Genomic DNA, 26,593 nt, shown 5'->3' with positions numbered 1-26,593 from the left:
TAATTTGTTGTATAAGTAAGGCTTTTTTAATTTTGCGTTTGTTTATGTTTGTTTCTTTATTTAGTGTTTGAGTGTTGTCTATGGTTATGTTGTGTTTATTTGACTTGCAGTGTTCGAAAACGTGTGAAGGTGACTTTTTATGTTCTTTGAATCTGGTTTCCATTTTTCTACTTGTTTCTCCAATACAGAAGTCGTGGCAGTTATCACGTATTTTATAAATAATGTTGGTGTGGTGTTTGTCAGTGTAGTTTTTACATAGTATAGAACTCAGTTTTGTGCCTGGTTTTTGAATAAATTTGGTATTAACTGGAATGTCATATTTTGTTACTAGTTTTTTTCCTGCTGATGTTGGGAATATATGGTATGCAGCAGTATATGTGACCAAACATGTGGTCAGCTTCCGGTCAGTTACCTCTTTCTTTCTTTGTGAACCTGACGATGACCGAAGAAGGTTGAAATGTTGTTCGCTCTTCTATGTAAAATATTTTCTCAACCCAAACGAGCTATTTTTGCATATATAGACCTCCATGTATATGGGTTATGTGTCTATTTGCCCATTTTTATTAAAAACTTTTTAATGGATAGAAGATTTCAAATTCGTGTGGGTTTGATACTTTCCCGTTCTTTTCTACAGGAACTTGGTGTCTCTCAGGGCTCTATTCTGAGTGTCACATTTTTCATTATAAAGATTAATGCCATCACTGAACAACTCCCTCTCACTGTTGCAAACGGGCTCTATGTTTACATTTTTCACATCTCGTGTCAGTCATCGAACATGATATATTGATCGGCAACTACAAACTGCCCTCAATCGTGTACTGAAGTGGACCATGGCAAGTGGCTTTAATTTCTCTCTTTCTAAAATGTTTGCATGCACTTTTGCCAACGGAGTATTCACCCTGATCCTGAACTCAGTATCGGTGAAGTTTCGCTGCCAGTGGTCCCTGAGACCAAATTCTTGGGGCTTATCTTTGACCGTAAGCTAATCTTTATACCACACATCAAGCAGCTATGGGTCAAATGTACAAGAGCATTAAACATCCTCCATGTCCTCTCTACCACCACTTAGGGAGTGGATCGATGTTCTATACTAAAGATATATTGTGCTCTTATGCAATCGAAACTCGACTATGGATCACTGGTCTATGGCTCTGCCAGACCCTTGGTCTTAAAGATGCTGGACCCTATTCATCATCAAGGACTTCAGCTCTGCACTGAGGCTTTCTGCACTTCCCCAGTTTAGAGCTTATACGTAGTCTTATGAACCTTCTTTGCACCTTTGTCATTTGCAACTGTCTTAACTATATGCTTTGAAACTTTATTCCTTATCAAAGCATCCCGCCTTGGGTTGTGTTTTCCTTCCTCGATGGGCCATGCTTTTTCAGACCAGAAGGTCTGCCATTGCTTCTTTTGGCCTTTGTATCCAGGCACAGTTAGATGAATTAGGTTTGTCCTTGGATAACATTGCTGTATCCACTGGTCAGCCCATCCCACCATTGCTTCTTACAGGCCACAAATGTGACCTATCTTTAAGTCATCTGAGATAAGTACACACTCCTGATTGAAAATACTGTCTGCTATTTGCTGAACATCTTTTGAACCATTCTTTCATTCCTATTTATACAGATGGTTTAACATCAGGTGTCTCTGTGGGCTCTGCTATGGTTTGTTGCAGTTCAGTGGTTGCATGTAGAATCCCCTCTACAGCTTCTGTTTTCACTGCTCAACTGTATGCCATTTCTCTTGCCCTGGATCATATAGAAGCTAAGCAGTTCTCAAACTGCATGATTTATACCGACTCGCTTCACGTTGGTTCACACCCTGTTCTTGCCGATATTTAAAACCGACTGGCCTGTTTCTCTTTAATGTCTACTTCTATCCAGTTTTTCTGGATACCGAGCCACATTGGTATTCGTGGGAACAAGCTTGTTGACACTGCAGCTAAAACTATCTGCTTTGGCACTATCACTGCTGTGCTTGTCCCATACATGGACTATGGTCCTGTATTCAATGCTTGGCTCTGTGCCAGCTGGCAGTTGACTTGGAGTGAGCAATGCGAAAACAAGCTTTTCCAAATAAAATCCTTCTATTGGACTTTAGCCATCTTGCTTCTTCAGTAAGGATGGGAAGGAGGAAGTTGTTCTTACTAGACTTTGCATTGATCACAGTTTTTTAACTCATTGTATTCTTTTATATGCAACTAATGCACTATTGTGTAACACTCAGATCACAATAAGCCACATTTTACTTTCTTGTCATCGTTATGATTCACAACCACGGCACCATTTTAAACATGGTCTGTTCCAAGGTTTGTTGATAACGTTAGACAGTGTTATTAGTGATGGTTACACTGTCCACCTTGGTAATGTTTATAGTTTTTTAAAGGCCATTAATCTTTTCAATGCCTTTTAAGTTTTTTAATTTATACTTTGCACCTTCTTAATGTGGCTCCCTTTTAAAAATCACAGTTTATCTGGTTCAATTTGAAATTAGAAACTGACCGTAATATTAAGTAAGTCGAAAACCAAGACTGGAAAGGTCAACTTTAGGTGACTAACGGTGGTGTTTGTACTTACTGTTAGTCATTCTGGTGTGTTATAATTATTACAGTCACACTACAGAAAATCTTTTACGACTTGAATTACTGTAGTTTTTCTCTTGACGTGGTAGACTAGATTAAACATTGGTTTTATGCTATTTATTTTTTAACTTTGTTTTGTTTATCTTTATTTCATTTTAATGAATTTTACTGAATTTACTTTTAAATTTTTAACGGATGTACGGTGCAGATAGCCTAATTGCTTTGTGTCATAAAACACTAAATCAATCAACCAACTTTCTCAACAAAGTGTTATGCATTGTCTCATTATGGATTGTGATTTTTGCACAACCTTGTATGTTTCAGTACAATTATAATTTAGAAAAACATAAATTAAGATATTTGCAGATGTGGATTCCCATATTACTGTTGTTGGCAAGACTGCTAATCTGACCTTTCCTACTCCACTTTTGACATGTGACATCTATGGTTGGAGGGGGGAGTAATTTTTGTTTGAGACTGTCTATGTTTTTATCGGATGAGTGATGGGGACATTCATGTGGCCTCGTATGGTATTCCTAGGGCTTGTAAAGTTGCTTTTTTTGTTGATAGTGGGAAGAATTTGGTTTCTTTACTTATGAGTAAAGACTTATGAGTCTGATTTGGATCCTATTCATTTTACTCAATTAATCATTTGGATTTGTGAGAGTTTGGAGCTTTTCTGTGTCCCCATCATGTATACTCCTTTATTGGTGGTGTGTGTGGGTGTGTGTGTTAGTTTCTCTTCCTTGCTTAATTTCTGGTTCAGGCTGTTAGCTATACTGTTTTATTACGTGATGGGATAGATAGACCTTACACCCTCTTTTGTTTATTTTGCTTGTCTTGGTTTGCCACCTCCTGATGGAAGTGTATTTATTGGTTGCTAACATGTTGGTGTTATGACTTGGAGTTGACACGGTTATAGGACTTTCTCTCCCCCCTTTAAGCCCTGATAGGTCCATTCTTTATAATTCTGGCAATTAGGGAAGGTGATATATCCATCTCTGAAATTGTTTGTAATCTATTTCTCACCTTTACTATTGATTGTAATCTCATAATTTGTTTTGGCCAGTCAGGCCTGTTAATGTTATGTGGCCCACTTTAGCTTCTTTTGCAGTAATTGTCTTCCCATGTATTACTCATTCATTGGAATCCTTAAGTTTCCCTTGACTTTCCTCATTTTCTTAGAGGTGCTTTTCAATTATCCTTTTTACATATTTTTGTCTTTACAGGTGAATTGTCTTTTGAGATACGTCTCATCAGATTCAGTCTTTTTTTCATTTTCTGCCTATTTCAATTATCTAGTTGAGGACATTTTATAGGCTAGTATTCAGACTTTTCGCAGTGCTTTTCTCTTACTCTCTTTACATGCTTGTTTCCCTTGCCTTATGGCTGTTTTAAACAGCATTTGCTGGGTATAAGGAGGAAGGGTTACTTTTGTTATGATCTTGTCTCTGTTTTCCAGGTTCTCTTACATCTTGCTTTCACTATATCCCACATTTTAGCAAGTGTTGCCCAGGCAGTTGTGCTTTTACAAATTCAGTTCCACACTGGCAACCAATTTGATTATTCTTACTACTAGTTACAACAACCACAGTAGAAATGAAGTGTTCCACAAAACCATCTTGGCACTTACCAGATGGTAAAATCATGGACTGCCACTCATTGGCTGTCACGAATAAAGTTAAAGGGGATTCTGTCTGCTCCTGGTTCACCTGTTGCAATTTCTTGTATATATTTTTTTTCAGAAAAAAGTTTTTACTCTCCAGGTTTTATTAGTGGAGTTACGGAGCCCTAACTACACCTAGTTTCCAGTTCCTGGTGTGATACACAGAGGCTTTTCCTCAAGACTGTTAGTGTGTTTGTCCACTCTTGGAGAAGAGGGTAAAATTGAGGGCCATTTTACTTGGGTCCTTAGATAATTTTTCTAGATGTCAGTGGGAATGGCATCACCATTCAAGGGAAGTCTATTCAGAATTTTGCTTCAGATTTTACCTTACATTATTCTGTTGAGGTGTGCATGGGCCATCTCTTTGATCAATATTAGTTTTGTATATTGTTCATAAGGTTCATTATCTCCTTATAATTCTAAATGTGTAGTGGTTCCATCCAAGGGTCTTGATTGAACACAGGTTCTACTTTCTTTCCATAGCTTCAGGAGCAAGTGGAATACTCCTTTACTAATTGTGTTACCCCTGCTAGTACAGCGGTATGTCTCCGTATTTACAATGCTAAAATCAGGGGTTTGATTCCCCTCCACCTTTCCTAATTGATTAGGGAATAAGGTTGAAAGTTCATAATTCCAGACAGGATGAGTTCTGCTCCTTTGTTTGAGTATGGCATACATAATCCTGACATTCTGAGCCTGGGATGTTGCTCTTTGTACTTCTTCAGGTGGAGGAAAAAGTTTGTCCACTTATGTTCATCATGTTTCTTACTCTGTGGCTGCAGGTTGGAATCCATTTAAAATTATATATATCTGTGACACTGTGGTCCAATAGTTTTGACACCAATGTTGGATATAGGGACCAAGACTCCTTAATTTCAAACTTGAAATGTGGAACCTTGGCTGTCTGGTTGGGGCTGGCCTGTAATGATGATTACTTGTACTATTCCACCCTTGATACAAGAACTAGGTTTTAGGTAAGGAGTATATTTTTATCGTGGTACAACACTGTTCTGTCCAGGTGTTTTGTGTATGGATTGTCTTCACTGGACCCTCTGATTTGTCAGTGTGGGATACTTGCATTATTGTTAACTTTAGTTTGAAATAAATCATTTCAAAATGAGAAAAATGTTTTCAAATGATACATGTTTAAGTTCTAAAATAAACTTCATACTAGCCACTTTGATTACTCTAATTATGCTATATGGAACTCCTATACCTTTATTATGCTCAAGAAAGTGTCCATTGATTGACTTTTAAGTTTTTATGAAATACAAATGTATGCCATAACTAAATCATTGATATGTGTTTGTATTTATGGCTGAAAACACATCAGCTTTTCATTGTTTCTTTTTAGAGGTAGTTATAGTTTATTTTTTGATGTAAAATAGTTACTTTACAGAACTGTAGATTCCTTTGAATAGTTGAAGAACAGTTACCAGATTTTTATTATTAAGTACTAATACATTAAGTACTATAATGTGAACAGGTTTTTCTTTCATATGCTCTTTTTGTTGTTGTTAATTGTTGCAGTTAAGTTATGGATTAAAAAAGATGAAAAATTGAAACATTTGTTAGTGAATATCCCAAAAAATGGCCCAGGCTGGTGATCCAGCAGTAAATGTGAGTGAAGATGATGAAAGTGATAAGGAGGTTAGTGAATAGATTTAGTCCTACTTTGCTTGACACTTTTTTATTTCTTTATAGAAAAATAGTTTTAAAGTTAAATCACATGTTTATAGAAAGGCTTTAGCAACAAAATGTATTAGAAATGACAGGCCTGAATATACAGAATGACTCCAATTATATGTGTGTAATGAAATGTTTAAAATAACAATCATCACCATTACTTTTTCTTGTTTTTTTTTTTATTTATTTTCAAAAGGTAGGGTATGTGTTCATTTCTGGATCCACCTATGCTACTGTCAATATTGTGTTATGGAAGATTATCTTTTGATAGTTGAAAATGTGTTTGCAGAGCTTCTGTTTTTATGTCCCGAAAAACAAATTTTCTTGATTAGTATACTGACATGCAGAAGGTCTTGTACTGAATGGTTTCATTTAAATATATTGTTGCTACTACTGTTATGAAAGCCACAACAGTGGGTAAAATAATGAAATTATTGATTCTGCTATTGTTTTTTTTTATAGTCATCAATGATTGTGTTTTTCTACTGTTACTCTTTTTAAAATTCCTCACTTTTAAATAATAAGTTTAAAAATGTGTATCTTTGCTTTGCTTCCTACTAATTTTGCTTTATGGTTTTATGATTATTTGCTCTATGTGATGTGAAACAGGATTAAATATTTAATAAAATATGTTTTCATGTTTTATAAATTAGTACAGCTTTAAAATTAGAACATAAATTAAAGGAATTATATTATTTTAGAAGTATGATATATATTTCTGACAGCATGAAAATAATTTTTAGACTTCTGAGTATATTAAAATATTTTAGACCTAAACTTATGATAGAAACAATTATAGACTGTAAATCAACATGAATTTCAGAACTTTGTATTTGAAATGTGGAAATCATTAGTTTCATGAGCATGTACATTATTAAAATGTGAACATTAATCTAAAGCTTAGTTTGTACTTTAATAGTAGGATTATATCTGAAAAATGAAACAATATTAAGATTACTTTAAAATGTTTAAAAGAACTCTTACTGTTAATTTAAGATAAATAGCATTACACGTACATGAAAAGATAAAATACCAGTTTTGTATTATCTAGGATACTCTTCAGTTACTAAAGTAAGGCACACTCTAACAAGACCTGCAAAACAATGTATCACTTCTATGATTTTACCTTAAAGCTATATGTTTTAAACTGACTCAGTATTATAAACTGTGTAATATTCAATGTGGTTTTAAGTTTATTAATAAAATAATTTTCATAGAATTATCCATTATTCTTTTCACAAGCATAATACCACAATGGAAATACAAAATTTGTATAGATTTAGTTAAATATGTAAATTTTCTGTTTCTCTAACATATATTTGCTAACAACATGCACAAGATAATAAAATAATATTATATGAATTACAATTAAATATTTCTCCCCCAGTAGGGCTTGTAATATGTTTAGTATATGTAATGTAACCTTTTCCACATATAAAACAGTTTGGTTTATTGCAGGAAAAAATATCTTGGTTAGATTTCTTTTTATTTCTCTAATTTGAAAAACATGCATTTATACAGTCTAAAGTATTTAATACCAAATTTGAAGATTCAAGTTAAAACAGCTTAACTCTTTCAACTGCTTTTCAGGTAACAATTTTATGGGTTTTTTTTTTTTGTTTTGTATGGAGCTTTATGTCTTATTACTGATCTTAACAAACACTCGTGAACCTCGTGGAGGATAGATATAATAAAATTATATACATGTAATTAGCTAATGTTTCATTGTGATTGGACTGAGCAGATTATAAATTATTTTCATTAGTGTTGAATAAAGGAAGTGGTTTGAATAGTAATTTATTATTTCTTCAAATATTGGCTACATGAAACTCTTGTAGGATTGAAAGAATCAAAGTTTAGGAGAATTAAGAACGAACCATAGATCTGAGAATGTTGAATAGTTCATTTAGATATTCTTTTCATTCCTGAAAGTATTCTTGTTAAATTAGCTGTTTGAAAGCTACAGAAATTTTCTCCTATTAGAAGACATCAGATAAACTTAGGTTTAGCATGTACAGAAAGCAGAATTAAAATATTACAATGACTCAGATGTTTCTTAATTCAGTATTAAGTTTCAGTTTCAATCTCGAAGAAATAAAATAAATTATTGTTTAATGAAAACAAATATTTATAGGATATAAATTGATTTTAACCAAGAATATTATTAAAAATGAGGCAAACACTGGCATTTTGGTAGAATAAAGTGTCAAAATAAATGTTATATTAAAACATACTTATCTTACACTACAGTTATTACTCGGCTGTTAGTTTCTTTTCATTTGCTCATCCAAGCATTAGTTTTGATTTTTTCTCACTTCAGTCTTTTAATTCTCCATTTAATTGCTCTAGTGGTATTTGTCTCGTGACACTCCACCTACATCAGTGCACTCTTTATCCTGATACTGTACATGAGTACTTCGTTCAGATCATGTTGACTTTTTTTTTTCAACAAAACATTCACTAACAGGTTTCTCTGTATTACAGCTGCTGGAAATACTGTGAACATTCTTTATTACTTGTTTGATTTTTATACAAAACATTTTTTTTTTTGTAAGCCAATACACAACATGAATTCCTGGATTAATGTATCTAACATTGAAGCAGATTGGGTCTCTTCTATCCCACCTGTAATATCTAGCATTGCGTAAGAATTAGAGGAGGAGTCAATCTCAGTTGAGACTGTCTATGACCTTCTTCATAGTGAGATGGAAACACACATTTGGTGTGGTGATGTTTCTCTGTGGATGTCTAAGGCTGCACTTGAGGGTGATTCTAGATGTTCCAGAGAAAATTTAAATTCGCTTTTTCCACCACTTTACTCCTTTAGCTTCTTGTGATGCCAATTTGGATCAGTTGCCTCTGGATTCTTTTTCTCAGCTGGTAAATTGAGCGTGTGATGTTTTGGGTCTTGTTTTGGTTGCTTTTGACTGTGCCTTCCTTGATGATGGAAAGTCTCAGGGCATGTACTTAGTTCTTCCTCTATCCATTTATGTTGCAGTTAATGTGAGAGTTTTACTGTTCAGTTACATGAAGAGACATCTATGCCTTGTCTACTACATTTGTCAGAACAGCATGATTTAGCCTATCATAACGAGGTGGAAATGTATTCTCTCAAAGAACAGACCTTCTCATGGAAATGTAGGGGTTCTCAAATGGAGTCTCTGGTCAACCTGAATAGATCACAACTTTGTCATTTTTTGGAACTCTAACTATGGTGTTGAGATGTTTATCCTTTTACCTTTTTCCTTTTCAGAAGCCTCTTGTGGATCACCACATCAATTTGATTATGTGTTGGGGCCACTGTTAGCATCCAGCTTGGCTTGATTGTCAGCTTATGCACTTTCCCTAGTCTTCTTGACTTTATGTGTAGATGTGTAGAAAACCTTTACCATAGATTCATGGGCATTACAGGTCGTTACATCAAGATTGGTCATTCAGTTTACATTACCACTACTATTATTCCACCTTTCCTTCCCCAATCTGTAATGTTTCTACCTCTTGGAGATCCTTGGATTTTGTTAGTTAAAGGGACTGTGGAGAGAGTCATTCTTCCAAGATTTCATTTCTGTTTGTTTGTTGTGTTAAAGATGCGAGATGTCTCTTATCTAAATCAATTCTTAGATCCATCTAAGTCCACAATGGAGTCATTACTTAATCTGCATTGGAATTTTTGCTAGGACTGTGGATGGCCTAGTTTGATGTTGCCAATGCCTATCTATAATGGATTTGTCTTACCATTGTCAACATTTTTGTGCATGATGGTCAGGTACTAGAGTTCAGGACTTTGCTCTTCAGATTAGCTTTGTCAGTGCATGCATTCTGCCAGGTATTATGAAATTTTTCTTGTCACCTTATTCCCTGGGCCTGTGTATACACCATAACATGAAGGATTGACTGCTATTGATATCATTTTGCTAGTTGGTGGAACATCACACCCAGATTCTGCTTTCCAGAGGAAGCAGTCTCCTGCGAGTACAGCGATAAATCTATGGATTTACAACACTAGAATCAGGGGTTCAATTCTTTTCAGTGGCTTGTATCAATATTCTTTGACATTGAGAAGGCTTGTGACACAACATGGAGGTATGTCATTTTGTGAGACCTCCATATATATGGGTTACGTGGCCATTTACCCATGTGTATTAAAACATTTTTAATGGACAGGAGATTCCAAGTTTGTATGGGTTCGACACTTTCCCGTTCTTTTTTATAGGAACTTGGGGTCCCTCAGGGCTGTGTTTTGAGTGTCACACTTTTCAGTATAAAGATTAATGCCATCACTGAACAACTCCCTCTCACTGTTGCAAACAGGCTCTATGTCGCCGACTTTCACATCTCATGTCAGTTGTCGAACATGAGATATATTGAGCAGCAACTACAAACTGTCCTCAATCGTGTACTGAAGTGGACCACAGCGAACAGCTTTAATTTTTCTCTCTCTAAAACCGTTTGCATGCACTTTTGTTGCCAACGGGGTATTCACCCTGATCCTGAACTCCATATCCAAGTTCTTGGGGCTTATCTTTGACCGTAAGCTAATCTTTATACCACACATCAAGCAGCTATGGGCCAAATGTACAAGAGCATTGAACATCCTCCATGTCCTCTCTACCACCACTTAGGGAGTAGATCAATGTTCTATACTAAAGATATATCGTGCTCTTATTCAATCGAAAGTCTACTATGGATGAATGGTTTATGGCTCTGCCAAACCTTTGACCATAAAGATGCTGGACCCCAATCATCATCAAGGACATTGATTCTGCACTGGGGCTTTCTGCACCTCCCCAGTTCAGAGCTTACATGTAGAATCTCATGAACCTTCTCTGTACCTTTGCCATTTGCAACTGTCTTTACTATATTCTCTGAAACTTCATTCCTTATCAAAGCATCCCACCTGAGGATGTGTTTTCCTTCTTCGGTGGGCCATACTTTTTCAGAAGAGATGATCTGCCATTGCCCCTTTTGGCCTTCGCATCCAGGTGCAATTGGATGAATTGGGTCTGTCCTTGGATAACATTGCAGAATCCACTGGTCAGCCCATCCCACCATGGCTTATTACAGTCTCCAAATGCGACCTTTCTTTAAGTCATCTGAGAAAGGCAGATACTCCCGATTGGAAGTACCATCTTTTATTTACTGAACATCTTTCAAACAATCTTTCCATTCCAATTTATGCATATGGTTCCAATTCAGGTAACTCTGTGGGCTCTGCCATGGTTTTTTGCAGTTCAGTGGTTGCATGCAGAATCCCCTCTACAGCTTCTGTGTTCACTGCTGAACTGTATACCATTTCTCTTGCTCAGGATCATATTGAAGCTGAGCAGTACTCCAACTGCACTATTTATACTGACTCGCTTAGTTCTCTGCTGGCCCTGGAATCGTTTCACGTTGGCTCACACCCTGTTCTCGCTGACATTCAAAATCGACTGGGCCATTTCTCATTAACATCTACTTCTATCCAGTGTTTCTGGATACCAGGCCACGTTGATATTCGCGGGAACAAGCTTGCAGACACGGCATCTAAATCTATCTGCTCTGGCACAATTACCACTGTGCCTATTCCATAAATGGACTATGGTCCTCTATTCAAGGCTCGGCTTTGTGCCAGCTGGTAGTCAACTTGGAGTGAGCAACGCAACAACAAGCTTTTCCAAATAAAACCCTATATTGGACTTTGGCTGTCTAGCTTCCATAAGGTTTGGAAAGAGGAAGTTGTTCTAACAAGACTATGCATTGATTACAGTTTTTGAACTCATTGTTTTTTTATTTGGAACTGATGCACCAGTGTTTAGTTTGTGTAACACCCAAATCACTGTAAGCCACATTTTACTTTCTTGCCATCGTTACGACTCTCAATGACGGCACTATTTTAAACATGTTCTGTCTCAAGGTTTGTCCATAACATTAGACAGTGTTATTGGTGATGGTGACACTGTCCACCTTGATAAAGTTTTTAGTTTTTTAATGGCCATTAATCTTTTTAATGTCATTTAAGTGTTTGATATTTATTCATTACACCTTTTTAATTGTGGTTCCCTTTTAAGAGTCTCAATCTCTCTAGTTTGATTTGAAATTGGAAATTGGCCATGACACTAAATAACTTAACACCAGGACTGGAAAGGCCAACTTCAGGTGACTAATGCTGCTGTTTGAACTACCCGTTAGTCATCCTGGTGAGTTATTATTACAATTTTGCTGCATGTCTTTTAACACTTTTATTACTTTTTGATACTGACCATAATAACACATAACCCGGAACCAGGACTGGAAAGGCCAACTACAGGTGACTGACGGTGGTTCATGTACTTACTTGTTAGTCTTCCTGATGGGTTATGATCATTACCATTATGCTATAGAAAGTCCTTTACAACTTCTCTTACTCTGCTTTCTCTCAACATTGTAGACTAGGTGTCAACATTGGTTTTATGCTTTTTCTGTTTTTCAGTGCTGTTTTGTTTTTCCTTCATTTCCTTTTATGAATTTTACTACTTTATTTTTACCTTTTTACTGGACGTTTGGTGCAAATAGCCTAGCTGCTTTGTGCCATAAAGTACTAAATCAACCAACCTACCAACCTCTCAGTGGACTCAGCAGATAGGCTGATGTGGCTTTGCTATAAGAAAAACACACACATACACCCTGAGGAAGCAAGGCAGGATTTCTCATCAGATCTGAGAAATCTATCCTTACACCAACACAAGATATCATCAAGATACCATCTAGGTATCTCTTTTAACATATATCTCAGTTTGGCTCAACTGGCTCCTATCCATTTCCACACAAGGAACAGACAGTTCAAATTTTACTTACATATCACACACTCATTGCCCAGATGGTTCTCTCTCTTTTTGAGGTGTGGGCATCACTTAAATTTCATATTCCTGTACTTAGACAGGTCCTTCTTACTTGAGACACTGGCAGCCAGTGAAGGGGATAAATTCTTTTCTCTAATACATCTGACTAATTGGGTCCTGATTGTTTGTTATATACTCTTGAAAAAAAGAAACGCAAAAGGGATATTTTTTATTTTAAAGAGAAATATGTAATAACGTTACAAGCTCAGAGTATGTGATGTTACACGTGTCAAGGCACTGATTATCAGACCAAAATGACAATAAAATTTGTGCATTTTGAAAATGGAGGAAAACATCGGATTTTTCGCCAAAACGCATTTGTGTCCAATAAATTTGTTTGAGAGATCTGCATGTTCTGCAAGTGCAATATGTGCAAAATCCCTATAAAAGTGACGGGTTCTCGGTTTCCATAGTTCAGTGTTAAGCCACCGACACGCAATACAGTTACACCAAGACTGACTGAAGCACAATGCAACAACGCCACTGGTCGCTTGGAAGCAGGCGAATCTCGATCAGATGTTGCCAGAGCTGTGAATGTCCACGCAAGCACTATCACAAGGCTATTGAATTGTCACCAACAACATGGATCAACTCGTGACCGTCCACGATCTGGCAGACCTCGTGTGACCACGCCCGCACAAGATTGCAACATCCAGTTACATCACCTTCGGGATAGGACCACCACTGCGACGTCTACTGTTTCAACCATACCAGGGCTGCGTAGGATTTCCGATCAGACCATACGCAACTGTCTACAAGATTCTTAGGCCCCATGTGCAACCCATCATGGTGAACGTCAACGACGTTTTTCAACATGACAACGCCCGTCCTCACACCGCCCGACTCACCACTGTCTTCTTGAGACACCACAACATCAACGTTCTTCCCTGGCCCTCCAGATCACCAGATTTAAACCCCATCGAACATCTTTGGGACGAGTTGGACCGACGTCTGCGACGGCGACAACCTCAACCGCAGACTCTACCTCAGCTTGCAGCAGCTTTGCAGGCTGAGTGGACAGCCATTCCACAGGATGTGATTCGTCATCTCATCGCTTCCATGGGCAGGAGATGCCAAGCAGTTATTGATGCTCACGGGGGGCATACTCGTTATTGACATTGAGTGATGTTAAACTTCAACTAGTGAGCATGGACTTTGCTTTTGCAGACTTTGGATGTTCAACAGTGAATGTGCAAAGTTTCACACATGTCATACAGAACTACCCGGAATAAACGTGTTAACAGTTTGTCTCAAATTTTGCCTTTTGCATTTCTTTTTTTTTGAAGAGTATATGTAGTGAGGCCCTTTAAGTGTCATGTTGCCCATACTAAAGCTCTTAGAGCTGTTAGGCAGTAGCTTTCTATTCTTTATGACACTTCATTTTCCTGGGATTATTCAGGGTTATTTTGATGGGGGTAGGTGAAAATTTATTCCAAAATGCTTATTCTGTGCTCTCTTTAGAGGTGAAGAGAATTCTGGAAGTTGGATCTCATTAGATTCTTTATATTCTGTGTTATTAGTGGCCTAGTTGAATTAGTCTATTAGGGGATGATATCTGGACCTCTCCCAATACTTTCATCTCGCATTATTTGTATGATCTGGCAGAAGTTTTCTCTTAAGGGTTTTTGATTACTCGTATAGTTATATTAACCACATTTGCTGGATTATAAATGGGAGTGAGTATTTTCATTACTAATCTCATCTTTTCTTTCTTTTCCATGGTCTCTTACATTCACAGGATCTCACTGTTGTGACCATTGTCCAGTCATGTGTGCTTTTGTCTAAACAGATGCATACTAGCATCAATTAACACAATGTACTTTATCTGGGTTCCAGTAGGCTCGGTAGAAATGAAGTGTTCTGTAAGACCACCTAATATTACTATATTATGCTGCACTGTAACTCAGGAACCATCATGAGTAAAGCATAAGGGGATTCTGCCCATCTACATTAATCAGTAGATTGTATAAATTACGGTTAGTTTGCTTTTAAAAATTTAGGGAACTTTGCTCACCTTTCATACTATTTCCAGAACATTATTCTTAATGTTTCTCCAGTGTCCAATATCCTCCCTTTCTGAGGTGGTGGATAGAGGTTATTCTTCCAGAATGTTTGAGTGATTTTTCCTCCATTCATGGGGAAGAAGGCAAAGATGGACACCCTTCTACCCAGGAACCTAGATATGTTTTCAGATGTCATTAGAAGAGACACTAGCCAACATGGGAACCTACTCATCTATCAGGTTGAGTGGAGTGCAGCAATTCGTTTTTATTAATATTGGTTCATTACATAGCTCATGGAAGAGGGTTGTTTGTCTCCTTGTAACTATAAATGCAAAGAGATCCCATCCAAAGTCTTTAGTTGAGTACAATTTGTTTCATGTCCTCTCCATAATTCCAGTGACATATTAAATTTACCTTGCCCACATGTTTGAGAAGTGGGGATGAGAGTTCATAATTCCAGACTGGATGAGTTCTGTTTCCTCAGTTTGAGTATGGTGTACAAGATCCTGTCATTTCAAGTTTGGACTTCTTCAGGTTGAGGAGAGGGTTTGTTCACTTTAGTGTTGCTTACCTTCTCATTGTGAATTTGAAGGCTCAGAATGCATTACTTTATAGCTGCAGGTTGGGATCAAGTCATAAATAAATAAATACATATATTGTTGTCCAAATGCTTTTACCACCAACATGGAATTTACTAGCCATGGTCCTATAATTGCAATTCTAGCAGTGTCATTTGCTACTTATTTGGGGCCAGGCCAGTGGTAGTGATGTCAAATTCCATGATTTAAGTTCTGGGTGAAGAGCATACTTGTTCTGGATGTAGTGTAGTTTCCCCACTAGGCACTAATCTTCTATTTCTGTTGGCTCACCCATAATTTATGCAGGTGCATGCTGTAAGGATGATGTCCCCACTGGTCCCTCCATCTTCTCATGTATTGGAAGTTAAAATTGTATTTCCAATAATTCTTACTTGCTTTCACACTCTTCTGTCCTTTCTCCCCACTAAGAGCTGGTGTTACAGACTGCACCTTGGGTCAGTCTTGAAAAAGTGGTAACATGATCTAAAGGAGGTGCTTATACACCAGAATAGAGGGTGCATTGACATAGGTGGAGATTGTTAGACAGATATTGCTAAATGCAGTTAAGTGGAAAATAAAAGACTTGAACTAGTGAGAAAAAATTAAACCAATGCTTAGAAGCAAAGTAAAAGAAACTAACAGTCAAGCAATAGCTGTAGTGCAAGCAGAGGTAAGCATTACTGGAAATACATTTTTGATTCAAGAGAATTCTTACATGAAATCAACTAAATTCAAATGGAATGTATAAATAGAATTTAACATTCTGATCAACCTTTGAAAAAACAATTAAATTTTGAGGTTAAAGGATGTACTTGTAAAAATACAACATGAAAGTTTGCAAGTTGAAAGTAGATCTATAATACTTATTAAATTTGTACTGAATGTCACACAATTTGGTTAAATATTTTCACTTTGAGAAAGAAAAAAATCTGGAATTTAAAATACATTCCTTTGTTCTAATTAGGGTTGAAGGAGCTTTGTATTAAAAATAAAATCTAACACTGCATGGATGAGTGATTTTGTTTCTTTCTAACTGAAAATTGTATGGAAAAGTAAAAAAAAAAATTATTTTATAATAAACCTTAACTGTTAAACACAATGTTGGAAAGTATCTTTTGTAACTTTTATGCAATTGTTACTGATATCCTTAGGCTGCCATGGCTCAAGTTAAACCCTTGGATGTGTGTAGTAGAGATAATCGATTCTTACTAAGACATGAAAAACGAATATTTGAAGAGAATCAAGATAATGAACTAAAAGGTCAGAATTTTCATAAAAATGATCATGTTTGGTATAATTTTTCTGAAGTACAGAAGAAAGAACATAGGACAAAGAGATGCATTTTTATTTTGCTATTGTAAAAGCAAGGTATACATTTTTGGAACATGAGTGCTGTGATTCTGGTATTTTGCTAACAGTATAAGAAAAACTTCTAAAATTTGTTAACTAGTTAAAATTTTTCATGTGAAAATTTACACACGTCAATCACACTTCATACAAGTATGTAGATACACTGCTGGCCAAAATCTTAAGGCCAGTGAACGTAAAGAAAAATATGCATTTTGCATTTTAGACTCAACCACTTATTTGAGTAGAGCTTCAAAAGATGAAAATAAGAAAAGGGAGAATAAAAATAAACTTTTTTTACCATTTAATAGGGAAAATGTGAGCATTATGAAATTAGCCTAAATATTAGCTGGTCAAAAGTTTAAGACCATACCAAAAAGAAGTCCTAAACAGGATAGGAAACGCCCAACAAAATGTCTCAGTAGCAAGTTGCATGGCCCAGATTGCAAGTAACTGTAAACATTTGCTTTGCCATGGTCAATATAAGCTTTTGCAAAAGGCTGGCTGGAATGTCATTCCAAATGGTGAAGATGGCTACACAAAGATCATGCACTGTTTGGAATTGATGTCCATTTCTTTAGACTTCCCTTACCATCCACCCCCAAACATTTTCTATGGGGTTCAGTTTGGGTGAACACACTGGATGGTCCAAAAGAATTGGATTATTCGCCATGAAAAAGTCTTTTGTCCTGTGGGCATTGTGGATTGCAGCATTGTCCTGCTGAAAGATCCAGTTATTTCCACACCATCGAGGGCCTTCAGTCAATAAAGATGCTCTCTTCAACATGCCAGTGTAGATAGCTGATGTTTAATGCTCCTGTATAACCTTAAGCTCCATTGTTCCATGGAAGGAAAAAGCACCCCAGATCATGATGCAATCTTCTCCACTGTGTTGTGTAGAAAATGTCTCCGGTTGGATATTCTTATCATGCCAGTAACGTTGGAAGCAATCTGGACCATCCAGGCTAAATTTTTTCTCATCAGAGAACAAATCCTTCCTCCACTTTTCTACATCCCATGTGTGGTGTTTCTTCACAAAGTTTAACTGATCTGTTTCGTGGTGTGGAAGGAGGCGAGGCTTTTGAAGACGTTTACGGTTTTTAAAACCTTTTGTAGTTGTCGTCTTATTGTTCTTGAGCTGCATTCTGTGTCCTTAAAGGCCTTAATCTAGTTCAACAATCTGCTGATGTCTTGCCCAACAATCCGTCGAGTCCTCCTGCTCAATGCCAGTGAATTTTTCTTGGGCTGACCACTTGAAATTCTCCTTCCGTATCCCTCAGGGTTTTTTCAGAAATTTACAACAGCAGTTTTACTATGCCTGATCTTACCAGCAATGGCACGTTGAGAGAGACCTTATTTTTGTAGGTCGACAATTTTGCCAAGTTAAAACTCTGTCAACATTTTAGCCTTTGCCATGTTTTTACCCAATGTAACACAGGAAATGTCAGTGGAAGATGTTGACAACGCTAATGCTCAAACACAAATGACTAAATTTTGTTACGTGTTTACCGATTAACGCTTCGTTTCAGTATGGTTTAAACTTTTGACCAGCTAATATTTAGGCTAATTTCATAGTGTTCACATTTTCCCTATTAAATGCTAAAAAAGTTTTTCATTTTTCATTTTCTGATTTTCATCTTTTGAAGTTCTACTCAAATAAGTGATTGAGTTGAACAATGCAAAATGCATATTCTTTCTTTATGTTCATTGGCCTTAAGATTTTGGCCAGCAGTGTACATCAGAGTTTCAAACAAAGAACAAGACATCATTGATGGTATTAAAAAGAATAAAATAAATATACACTTAAAACAATTAATGTGTAATTGTATTTTTCTGTATTCCAGCTATGACAAGCCACTACTTGTTACCAAACAGTATTGATGGCATTTTTGAGCATGTAGAATAATTAAGGAAGTTTGAATTTAATTTGTTTATGAATAAAAAGAGTAAATCAACATTATGTTGTGACATACAAATTAAAGAAAAGGACTTGTTTTGTCTAGTCATTTTCATAGTATGTAGTGAAGTAAGATTCTCTGTTTTAAGCTGTTTTCCAATTGTGTATTTCAAAATTTAGAAAAACTTACATTACGGTGTAATTGTTATTCAGTTTCATGATCCTTTGAATTTTTCTATTTTTTCAAGCTCTTGGGCTGTATGAAGAAGGAATGACAGTAGAACAGAAACAAGAATTATTGGTAATGTTTTGAGGAAACTGTTATAAATAGTTTATATCTATAAAAATGTGTGTGTGTAATATTGCAGATTTTGTGACAAGTCAAACACAGTTTTGTTTCTTTTAACCTTTAATCATTATTTACAAATGCACAGCATATAACTCATGTTTTTACAGCATGTAATAGCCGCTTCCAAGGAAACGGCTGAAGAAGAAGAAAGAAAACGTAAAGAATCAAGAGAATGTGGAAGTAGTGATTTCTTTGAATCTGATCAGGAGAAATCATTTCCTACAATCAAAGAACAAGGGCAATTTAGCTGTTTTCATACTCTTTCTAATTCTCCTGATGGAAGCACTTTGAGTCCTGATTCTGATGTGAGAATAAATAACATTTGTTTGGTGAGTATCAGTACCACAAGGAAGAACAACTGTTTGCTTTTTAATGTTTTATAGTTAACACCATTTCAATATATATACATATATGTACACATGTTTAATTCAGTTTCTAGACTTAGCTTCATAATACACAAACGTACATACACATCAACAGAACAAGAAACATCTTTTAGTTTTATTATACTTCTGTAATTTAATTTACCATTAAAATGTTAGTCCAATTTAAAGCATAATGGTAATTATACTTTTGAATACTTTGTCTTTTAAATTATAGAGCAAGGTGAGAATTATATCAGATAATCTGTATTTACAAATATTATAAAGCATGATTTTGTACTTAAAAGTGCATGTGTGTGTACACAAACAAATACACATTATACTTTGTTCATAGCCTTCTGTGTGAGTGTGCTTTATCACATTCTCAGTTATTTGTTGTAAAATCGCCAAAATATTTTTTTTTTGTCCTGAAATAGAACTGTGTAGACAGAACCACAGAACCATATTCATTTGAAAATGAAGAAGTAAACCACCCATCTCAAGGATCTCAAGACTTGTTTTTTTCGCAATCAGACAGAGGAAATCATCTCTTGGTAAAATTTGACAAATTCTTTAATGGAAAAGATTCCAGTGGTAATTTAAGGTTAAGATAATGGAAATTAATTGATATAGAAATGTTTAACATAAGAAGAAATTTAACTTCTTAAAGCTTCTACAAAACACCATTTTAAAGGGTCTTTAGATGTAATTTTTGAATTGCATTACTTGTGAATTTTAATTCTTATTTTATTAATTTCATATACCCCTTCCTTTTCCCCTGTGGCTTAGTGGTAAGCCTGAAGGTTTATGATTCTAAAAAGAGGTTTTGAGATCCATGGTGTACCAGCTCAGATACTCCAATGTGCAGCACTGTGTTTAACTACAAACAAATAAATGCTCATTTTATTGTTAGTTGTCAGTAGTTGATGTACTAACGTAAAAGTATGTTTGGGATGTAATGTTGTAAAATATGTCTTTACAGATAACAGGGTAAATCAGATTATTTGTGGTTAAGATTAGTTGTAAATACAGTACAAATGTCAGAAAATTAATACATGGTACTTTTTTTGCATATAAAGTGTAGAGAAATTAGTTGTATAGCACGATCTTTTATCAAAGTTAGTAGATGATATTGCTGTATGTCTTCTTTAGTTAATTGTATGGTACCCTGTGAATAAGAGCATTAATATACAATACTCTTAAACAGATAGAATGTTTAAATTATTTGACATGCTGAAGATATCAGAAAGTTATGAGATAGTATTGCTGTACATATAGTTTGCACTTAAGATAGCATAACTTTCAAAAAATAACAGCTGATGTGTCTGTATGTGTAGACTATATTTAAATAAATTGTATGACTTGGCAGAGAATTAACTGGTGCTGTATATGTAGTTAGTAGATAGTATTGCTGTGTAGGTCATAATGTACAATATAGGACAAATATTTGAGAATTAATAGGTTGTACCAGTGTCATAGAGTGACACGATAAGGACTGAAGCTCTAAGTGTTAATATTTAAGAGTATTAAAATTGAGAGAGATTAATAATGATGTACATGTCAAATTATCTGAATTTGTAAGCATGGATACTCTTTCAATTGAGATATGTATTATAAACTGTAGGCTTTGCATATTATAGGTGAAATTACTATAGTTAATATTTTATTCTCATTGGCAAGAAATGGTGCATAAAGTTTTAATGAAAAGGGGTCAGTTTTGCTTAGGTATAATGTTATAGTGTTGGATGGTGCTTTACTGTTGTACATGCTGGCTATAGACAGGTGATGCTGTTCCCATTGGATACCCTAAGAGGGAATATTTTTGGACCCCCCCTCCCTAATCTATCCAATTAATAGCATATATGTATACTAATTGCAATATTTACACAAACTAAAAATATTAATATACCTGTTAAAAAGTTATTTCTACTTGAACCTCCCACTGTTCTGGTCATCTGCTAGTAACTAACATATTTTTGAATTGCTTTCATTGAAAATATGTTTTTTCATATGAGTATAACACTAAACCAAGGGCCAAATCTTAGTGAATTGAAATGTGTTTGAAGGTTTTTCAAACTGCTTAGGGCATTGAGCAACTGTTTAGTTTGCTTATGTCTAGCACTACCATTGGATGTAGATGTATGAAAAAGAGAATCTTACTTAAAATTAAGACCATCCAAGGAATTAGTAAATGATAAAACTTGTATGGGAAGAGTGTAGTTATTTTTATGAAACAGTGAGATTTTAAAAGTTAGTAGATGTACTAGTATGAAAAGTAAGTTATTACTGATTAATCAGTTTACAGTAATTGATTGATTGTTTTAAGTTTCTCAGTGTTGCCTATTGAGTGTTTATATAGTCTTTGAATGCTATGGGGAAAGGAAGTAGGCAATTTTCAGGTACCAAAAATCTTTGATTTTTTTCAGTGGAGTTTATGGGAAAGTGTTTTTCTGGTATTACAATTAAATCAGTTTAGTATGGAAAGCATTTTTATTATTTAATCATTATTCCAGTGCTTGTCTTTCAAAAATGTGTAATATTTTGTTGATGGACATGAGTTTTCCTTAATGTTTCTTTTGCAAAAATGATTTTTAGATTTACATTTATTAACATGATGGTGCTCTAGGTCAGAAATATTTGTCCTGCCTCTGAATAAATAATGCCATGCATGAAACCTGGATGTGTATAACTCCATTATGTCAGCTGTATCGTCACCCAGCATTGTGAGCCTAATAATTTTTTAGAGGCTATATCAATGCTATAGTAAATCAAAAAAAAAAAAAAGGGGGGGCAATGAATTATAGCTCTATTCATTTTACAGCTAAACCAAAGCATATAGAACCTGTTGGAATTAAAACCAAGTGAACATTGAGTAAAATAATTTATTACAATATCAGAATAAATTGAAAGTATTATCATTTACAGGTGTATTAACTAATAAATTTGCTTTAAGTCTTGTTTAGTGAAAAATTATAAATCCTGCAATGTAGAAATTAAATTACGTATATATATAAAAAAATACACATTGCAGTTAATGGAAACTAAAATAAATAATAATAGATGATTTTTATTTATTTAGCACAACAGAGAATGTGGAATAAAATAACTTTTTGGTAGAATACTGTCTGTATCTTGGATATCATATGAAAAAGCCTGTTATATTAGTTAAAAATTTTATCAAATAACAAAAGGCATGAAAAATATATTAAAATTCTGAAAACTTTGTCCTTTGTGGTGTCCACAGCATTTGAAATAATCCACTGATTTATGAAAATTGATAGCTTATTTCTCATGGAGTGAACAGTAAAATGTGGTTCTTGAAGCTAGTAATTATTAAAAGTGATGCAAATTATAATTTTGATTTTTTCCTATAGAGCTTTCATTGCAGCATTGAAACATTTCTATTTTGCATGACATTTATTGGCAGGTAAACTGATTAAATAGCATATCAGTAATAAATGGCACTGCTGTACATATTGGTATGGTATAGGACAAATCCCAGGGAGAAAACATATGGTGCTATTGTGCATATGAGTTGCAGTTACGTTGTATAGAAAACACTAAGAATTTACCACAGGGTGTCTACAAATTGTTGTGTCCCCAACTGGTACAGCAGTAAGTCTACAGATTTGCAAAGATAAATTCAAGGGTTCAATTCCCCTCGGTGGACTCAGCAGATACCCCAGTGTGGCTTTGCTATAAGAAAACACACAGAAATTCTTGTACACACTTGAAAGTGTAACAACTTTATAAAAATGTTAAATGTGTTTGCAAAATGTACTCTCAGATCTATACTTCCTGTGTGTGTGTGTGTGTGTATAAAATAGCTGTGTGAAGTACAGATGTTACACTTGGTATAGTTTTATTATGCATCTAGGTTTTAGATTATGCTGTTAATGTAGAATAAACATCAGAGTTAATAAATAATATCACTGAATTTGTATAATGTAGTTAAGTTTGGTGTACTTGATGTAGTTTATTTTAATATATGGTACAAATATTGATGAGTTAGTAAATGACACTGTGATAATGTGTTTTATTTTAGCTTAATGCACAGTATGGATAACAGTGAGCTGGTAAATGGTATTGTTATATATGGTATAATTTAATTAATTTAATGTACAGCACAGTAGGAATATTAAACCTAATAAACACTATTGTTATTCATGCATATTGCAGATAAATTAGTTTTGTTACGCACGCATGCACACACAGATCAGATGTAGGCTCAAAGATAAATGTAGTAGAGTATAAATACCAAAGGTAGTACGTGGTAATATTGTAGTAATCAAGTCATTTTCAAGGCCATTGAGGCATATTGAATGCTGCAACAATCAACCTTCCTCCAATTCTTGGCTGGCTTCATGCATTTTGTTAGCTGAAGTCTTGTCTAGTCCTTGGTATTGATATTCCAAATCTTTTGGGTCTACATATTTTTCTCTTCATAGTGCCCTGCATTATTGTGTTAGTAAAGGTGTTTTGCCTTCTAATATGTCTAAGTTTGCTTCTTTCTAAAACCTCTGATAATAGTTTGTAGGTTTCAGTTTCTTGAATCATTTGCTGCTTGACAGACTTGTTATCCTGGTGCTCAGTGTATGAGACATGCAGCAGTCTTCTGGAGCAGCGCATTTCAAACATCTCTGTATTGTTCATATTAAACATCCATGCCTCACAATCATGAAGCAGATGTAACTTTATTTTCAGTAATTTTTCTACTTGTCCAGTAGATGGTCAGTAGATTGTGCTGCTGGACATGTGGGCTTAGAGTTAAATGTAGGACATAATAAATATCTGAGGTAATTCATAATAATGTTATAGTAGAGTGCAGTTAACTTGGATATGTTTCTGTATAAATGTTAGAGTTGATAAATGATATTACTGTGTATTTGAGGTGTAGTTAAGTTTGCACAAATAATACAAATATCAGTTATGATACAGCTGTATGCATGATAATTAAAAAGGTTTCATATTATTATACATTCAAGGCATTAGACATTCAAGAACTTTAGTAATGTTTACAGGAAGAAAACCAACGAAATAGGCAATTAGGTCAAACTATTTTGGAGGAACAACTGAAATCAAGGTTAGTGTTTTGATAGTATAATTTTATTTGTTTAATTTTAGAACAATTATCCTTTATTATATCCATTAGTATTGTTCAGAAATATTAGCCTAGTAATGATTTGTTACTATCAAGCTTTTCAAGATTGAGGTTGATATTACTATATACTAAAATAATATGATCAAAAAGTGATGTTCTTTTGAGATTCAAACAGAGTAATAGAAATAAAATGTTACTTTGAGTCTTAAAAAGAAGAACCACAACTAATATAGTTCAACTATGTAGTTCTCATTTTAAATTAAAAAACATATTTTAATTTTGAGAGCTTTTTTTTCCCATTACAAATGCCTCTCTTCTACTCTCTTCTGTTTTCCTTGTGTTTATGTCAGAAAGATTGCCAATAACCTTGCAACTCCCACCAATTTTTGTTATTTTATATGAATTATTCTATTGCATGAGGATGCCATTGTGCTAAGAAGCCCTGTACCAATAGGAGGGACACATACTTCTATGTCCAGTAACTCTTTTCCTTGACATTATGTTGATTATTTGTTTAAATTTCTTGTGTGATCTCACTTTATTGAGATTTGTATCATTAAAAAACTTTGGGTTTTTGAAAGCTTTATTTTTCATGAATTCTGAAATGATGATGATTTATACTTGGTCCTGAATGAGTGATTTTGTTCCTGTTTAGACCTTATTTCTAATATGAATTTTGGAGACTTGTTAACTATAACGATCATTGCAGCCATTCTTCAGTGTGTTGTGGACAACCACATACTTAGTGGGCTTTCATGCTCCTATTCTGTTGGCTAAATATTTTTCTCTTTGTTTAGGTATGATCTGTTGGTCTGTGACTTTCACTTGATTGGCTTTGGACTGTATCTTACTATTTATGAGATGAACTTACTCTTTTAATCTCTTTCTGTATTTTCTTTGTCAGGTATGTCTGTTCAGTTGTCTTTTAATTATGTTCTTGATTTTTTTCTTGTTTTCATACTCCCTGATTCTTGGAATTTACCCTATCCTTTTCCTGGCTTGTTTTTAGGATTTATACTATTTCTTTTCAATTTTATATTTTTTATACCTATACACTATATCCTTTTCACATTCATGATTACCTTGGTTCTGAATTGTGGTTTTCCTTTTCTTTCTTTATTCTGTGTTTTTAATATCTGTTTTGGGTATCAAACCTGTTACTTTCTATTTTACTTTCTGTTTCCTGGTTTAACAATTTCATCTTTTTGTGTTTACTGTCCTCTGTTCTGATTCTACCTTTTCTCAGAGGCACTTTTTTGTACTTCATATGAACTTCTGAAGACATTCATTCCAGTCTATGTTTTAGCCTCTCACTTTTGCTCTATCTCTATGTGCTTTGTTCTTCTGTTATTGGGACATGTTTGGTTGGTTTATATTACTATTTACTGTACTAGTTCCTTCTTGTTTATCTATTTAGCTCCAGATGTCTTTTGTTGGGGTACATTCTCCATGATATCCCTGTCTGATGTTTTGTGGTTTCTGTCCTCATTTTCTTCTTAGAACGTTTCTGCTGTTTCAAATTTGCTCTCTGCTCTTACTATTTGTCTGGATCAGTTAACTGATAATCTTTCTGTTGCAGTATCCTAGTCTTCTTTTTCACAGACTTTCTCATGCTTGCTTTTCTGTGAGTTCCCTTTTATTTTGCTGTCATTCTCATTTACACTTGTTCTGTGGTTGGCAATTTTTTTTGTATTAAACACCATCCTACATGTCACTCTTGTCTCATCATCTACTTTTTTTTTACAGTCAACTCCTCTTGTATTCATTAGTAACTTTAGAGCCTTTGTCCTGTTCATGACTCAGTGCTATCATTCCATTTCTTTGACTATTTACTTTTGTTTTCTCCTTCTCAGGTGTTTCTTCTGCCTTTCTTTTACAGTTTCTTGGATGAGGAAGTGCATGTCTTGGGATTTAAGTCTGTTGAAATGCCTACTCATGCCTGGTCATTTTCTTTCTCTCTTATCTCAACCAAGTTCAGCCTTCCTTTATTTGACTGTGAGCTATAATTTATCTGGTCACCAGGTTTTACGTTTCTCATTCTCTCTTTGCAATTCCCTGGTGGGACAGTAGTAAGTCTTTGGATTTACAATGATTAAATTAGGGGATTGATTCATCTTGATGGATAGAGCACATAGCCCAATGTGGCTTTGCTATTAAAAAAAAAAG

General features: G+C 34.9%; 1 protein-coding gene across 4 annotated transcripts in view; it reads left to right on the top strand.

The window, feature by feature from the left end:
• The window catches only part of LOC143253872 (uncharacterized), a 50,981-nt gene that overhangs the window by 10,592 nt on the left and 13,796 nt on the right, over positions 1 to 26,593 (top strand). For 3 of the 4 annotated variants that reach the window (XR_013029882.1, XM_076508393.1, XM_076508402.1), the window contains 6 exons: positions 5,778 to 5,897; positions 16,523 to 16,631; positions 18,864 to 18,916; positions 19,072 to 19,293; positions 19,764 to 19,880; positions 24,348 to 24,409. Coding sequence is in view for 3 of the 4 variants with exons in the window: in XM_076508393.1 (XP_076364508.1) it covers positions 5,838 to 5,897; positions 16,523 to 16,631; positions 18,864 to 18,916; positions 19,072 to 19,293; positions 19,764 to 19,880; positions 24,348 to 24,409 (623 nt within the window). In the remaining variant the exon portion in view is untranslated. The remainder of the gene's footprint in view (positions 1 to 5,777; positions 5,898 to 16,522; positions 16,632 to 18,863; positions 18,917 to 19,071; positions 19,294 to 19,763; positions 19,881 to 24,347; positions 24,410 to 26,593) is intronic. The other variant, XM_076508412.1, reaches the window with a different exon arrangement.

This window comes from Tachypleus tridentatus, chromosome 1 (assembly GCF_004210375.1).
Source record: "Tachypleus tridentatus isolate NWPU-2018 chromosome 1, ASM421037v1, whole genome shotgun sequence".
NCBI classification, from domain to species: Eukaryota; Metazoa; Arthropoda; class Merostomata; order Xiphosura; family Limulidae; genus Tachypleus; species Tachypleus tridentatus.
The sequence above is the reverse complement of the archived record's forward strand: the minus strand, read 5'-3'. Positions and strand labels throughout refer to the sequence as shown.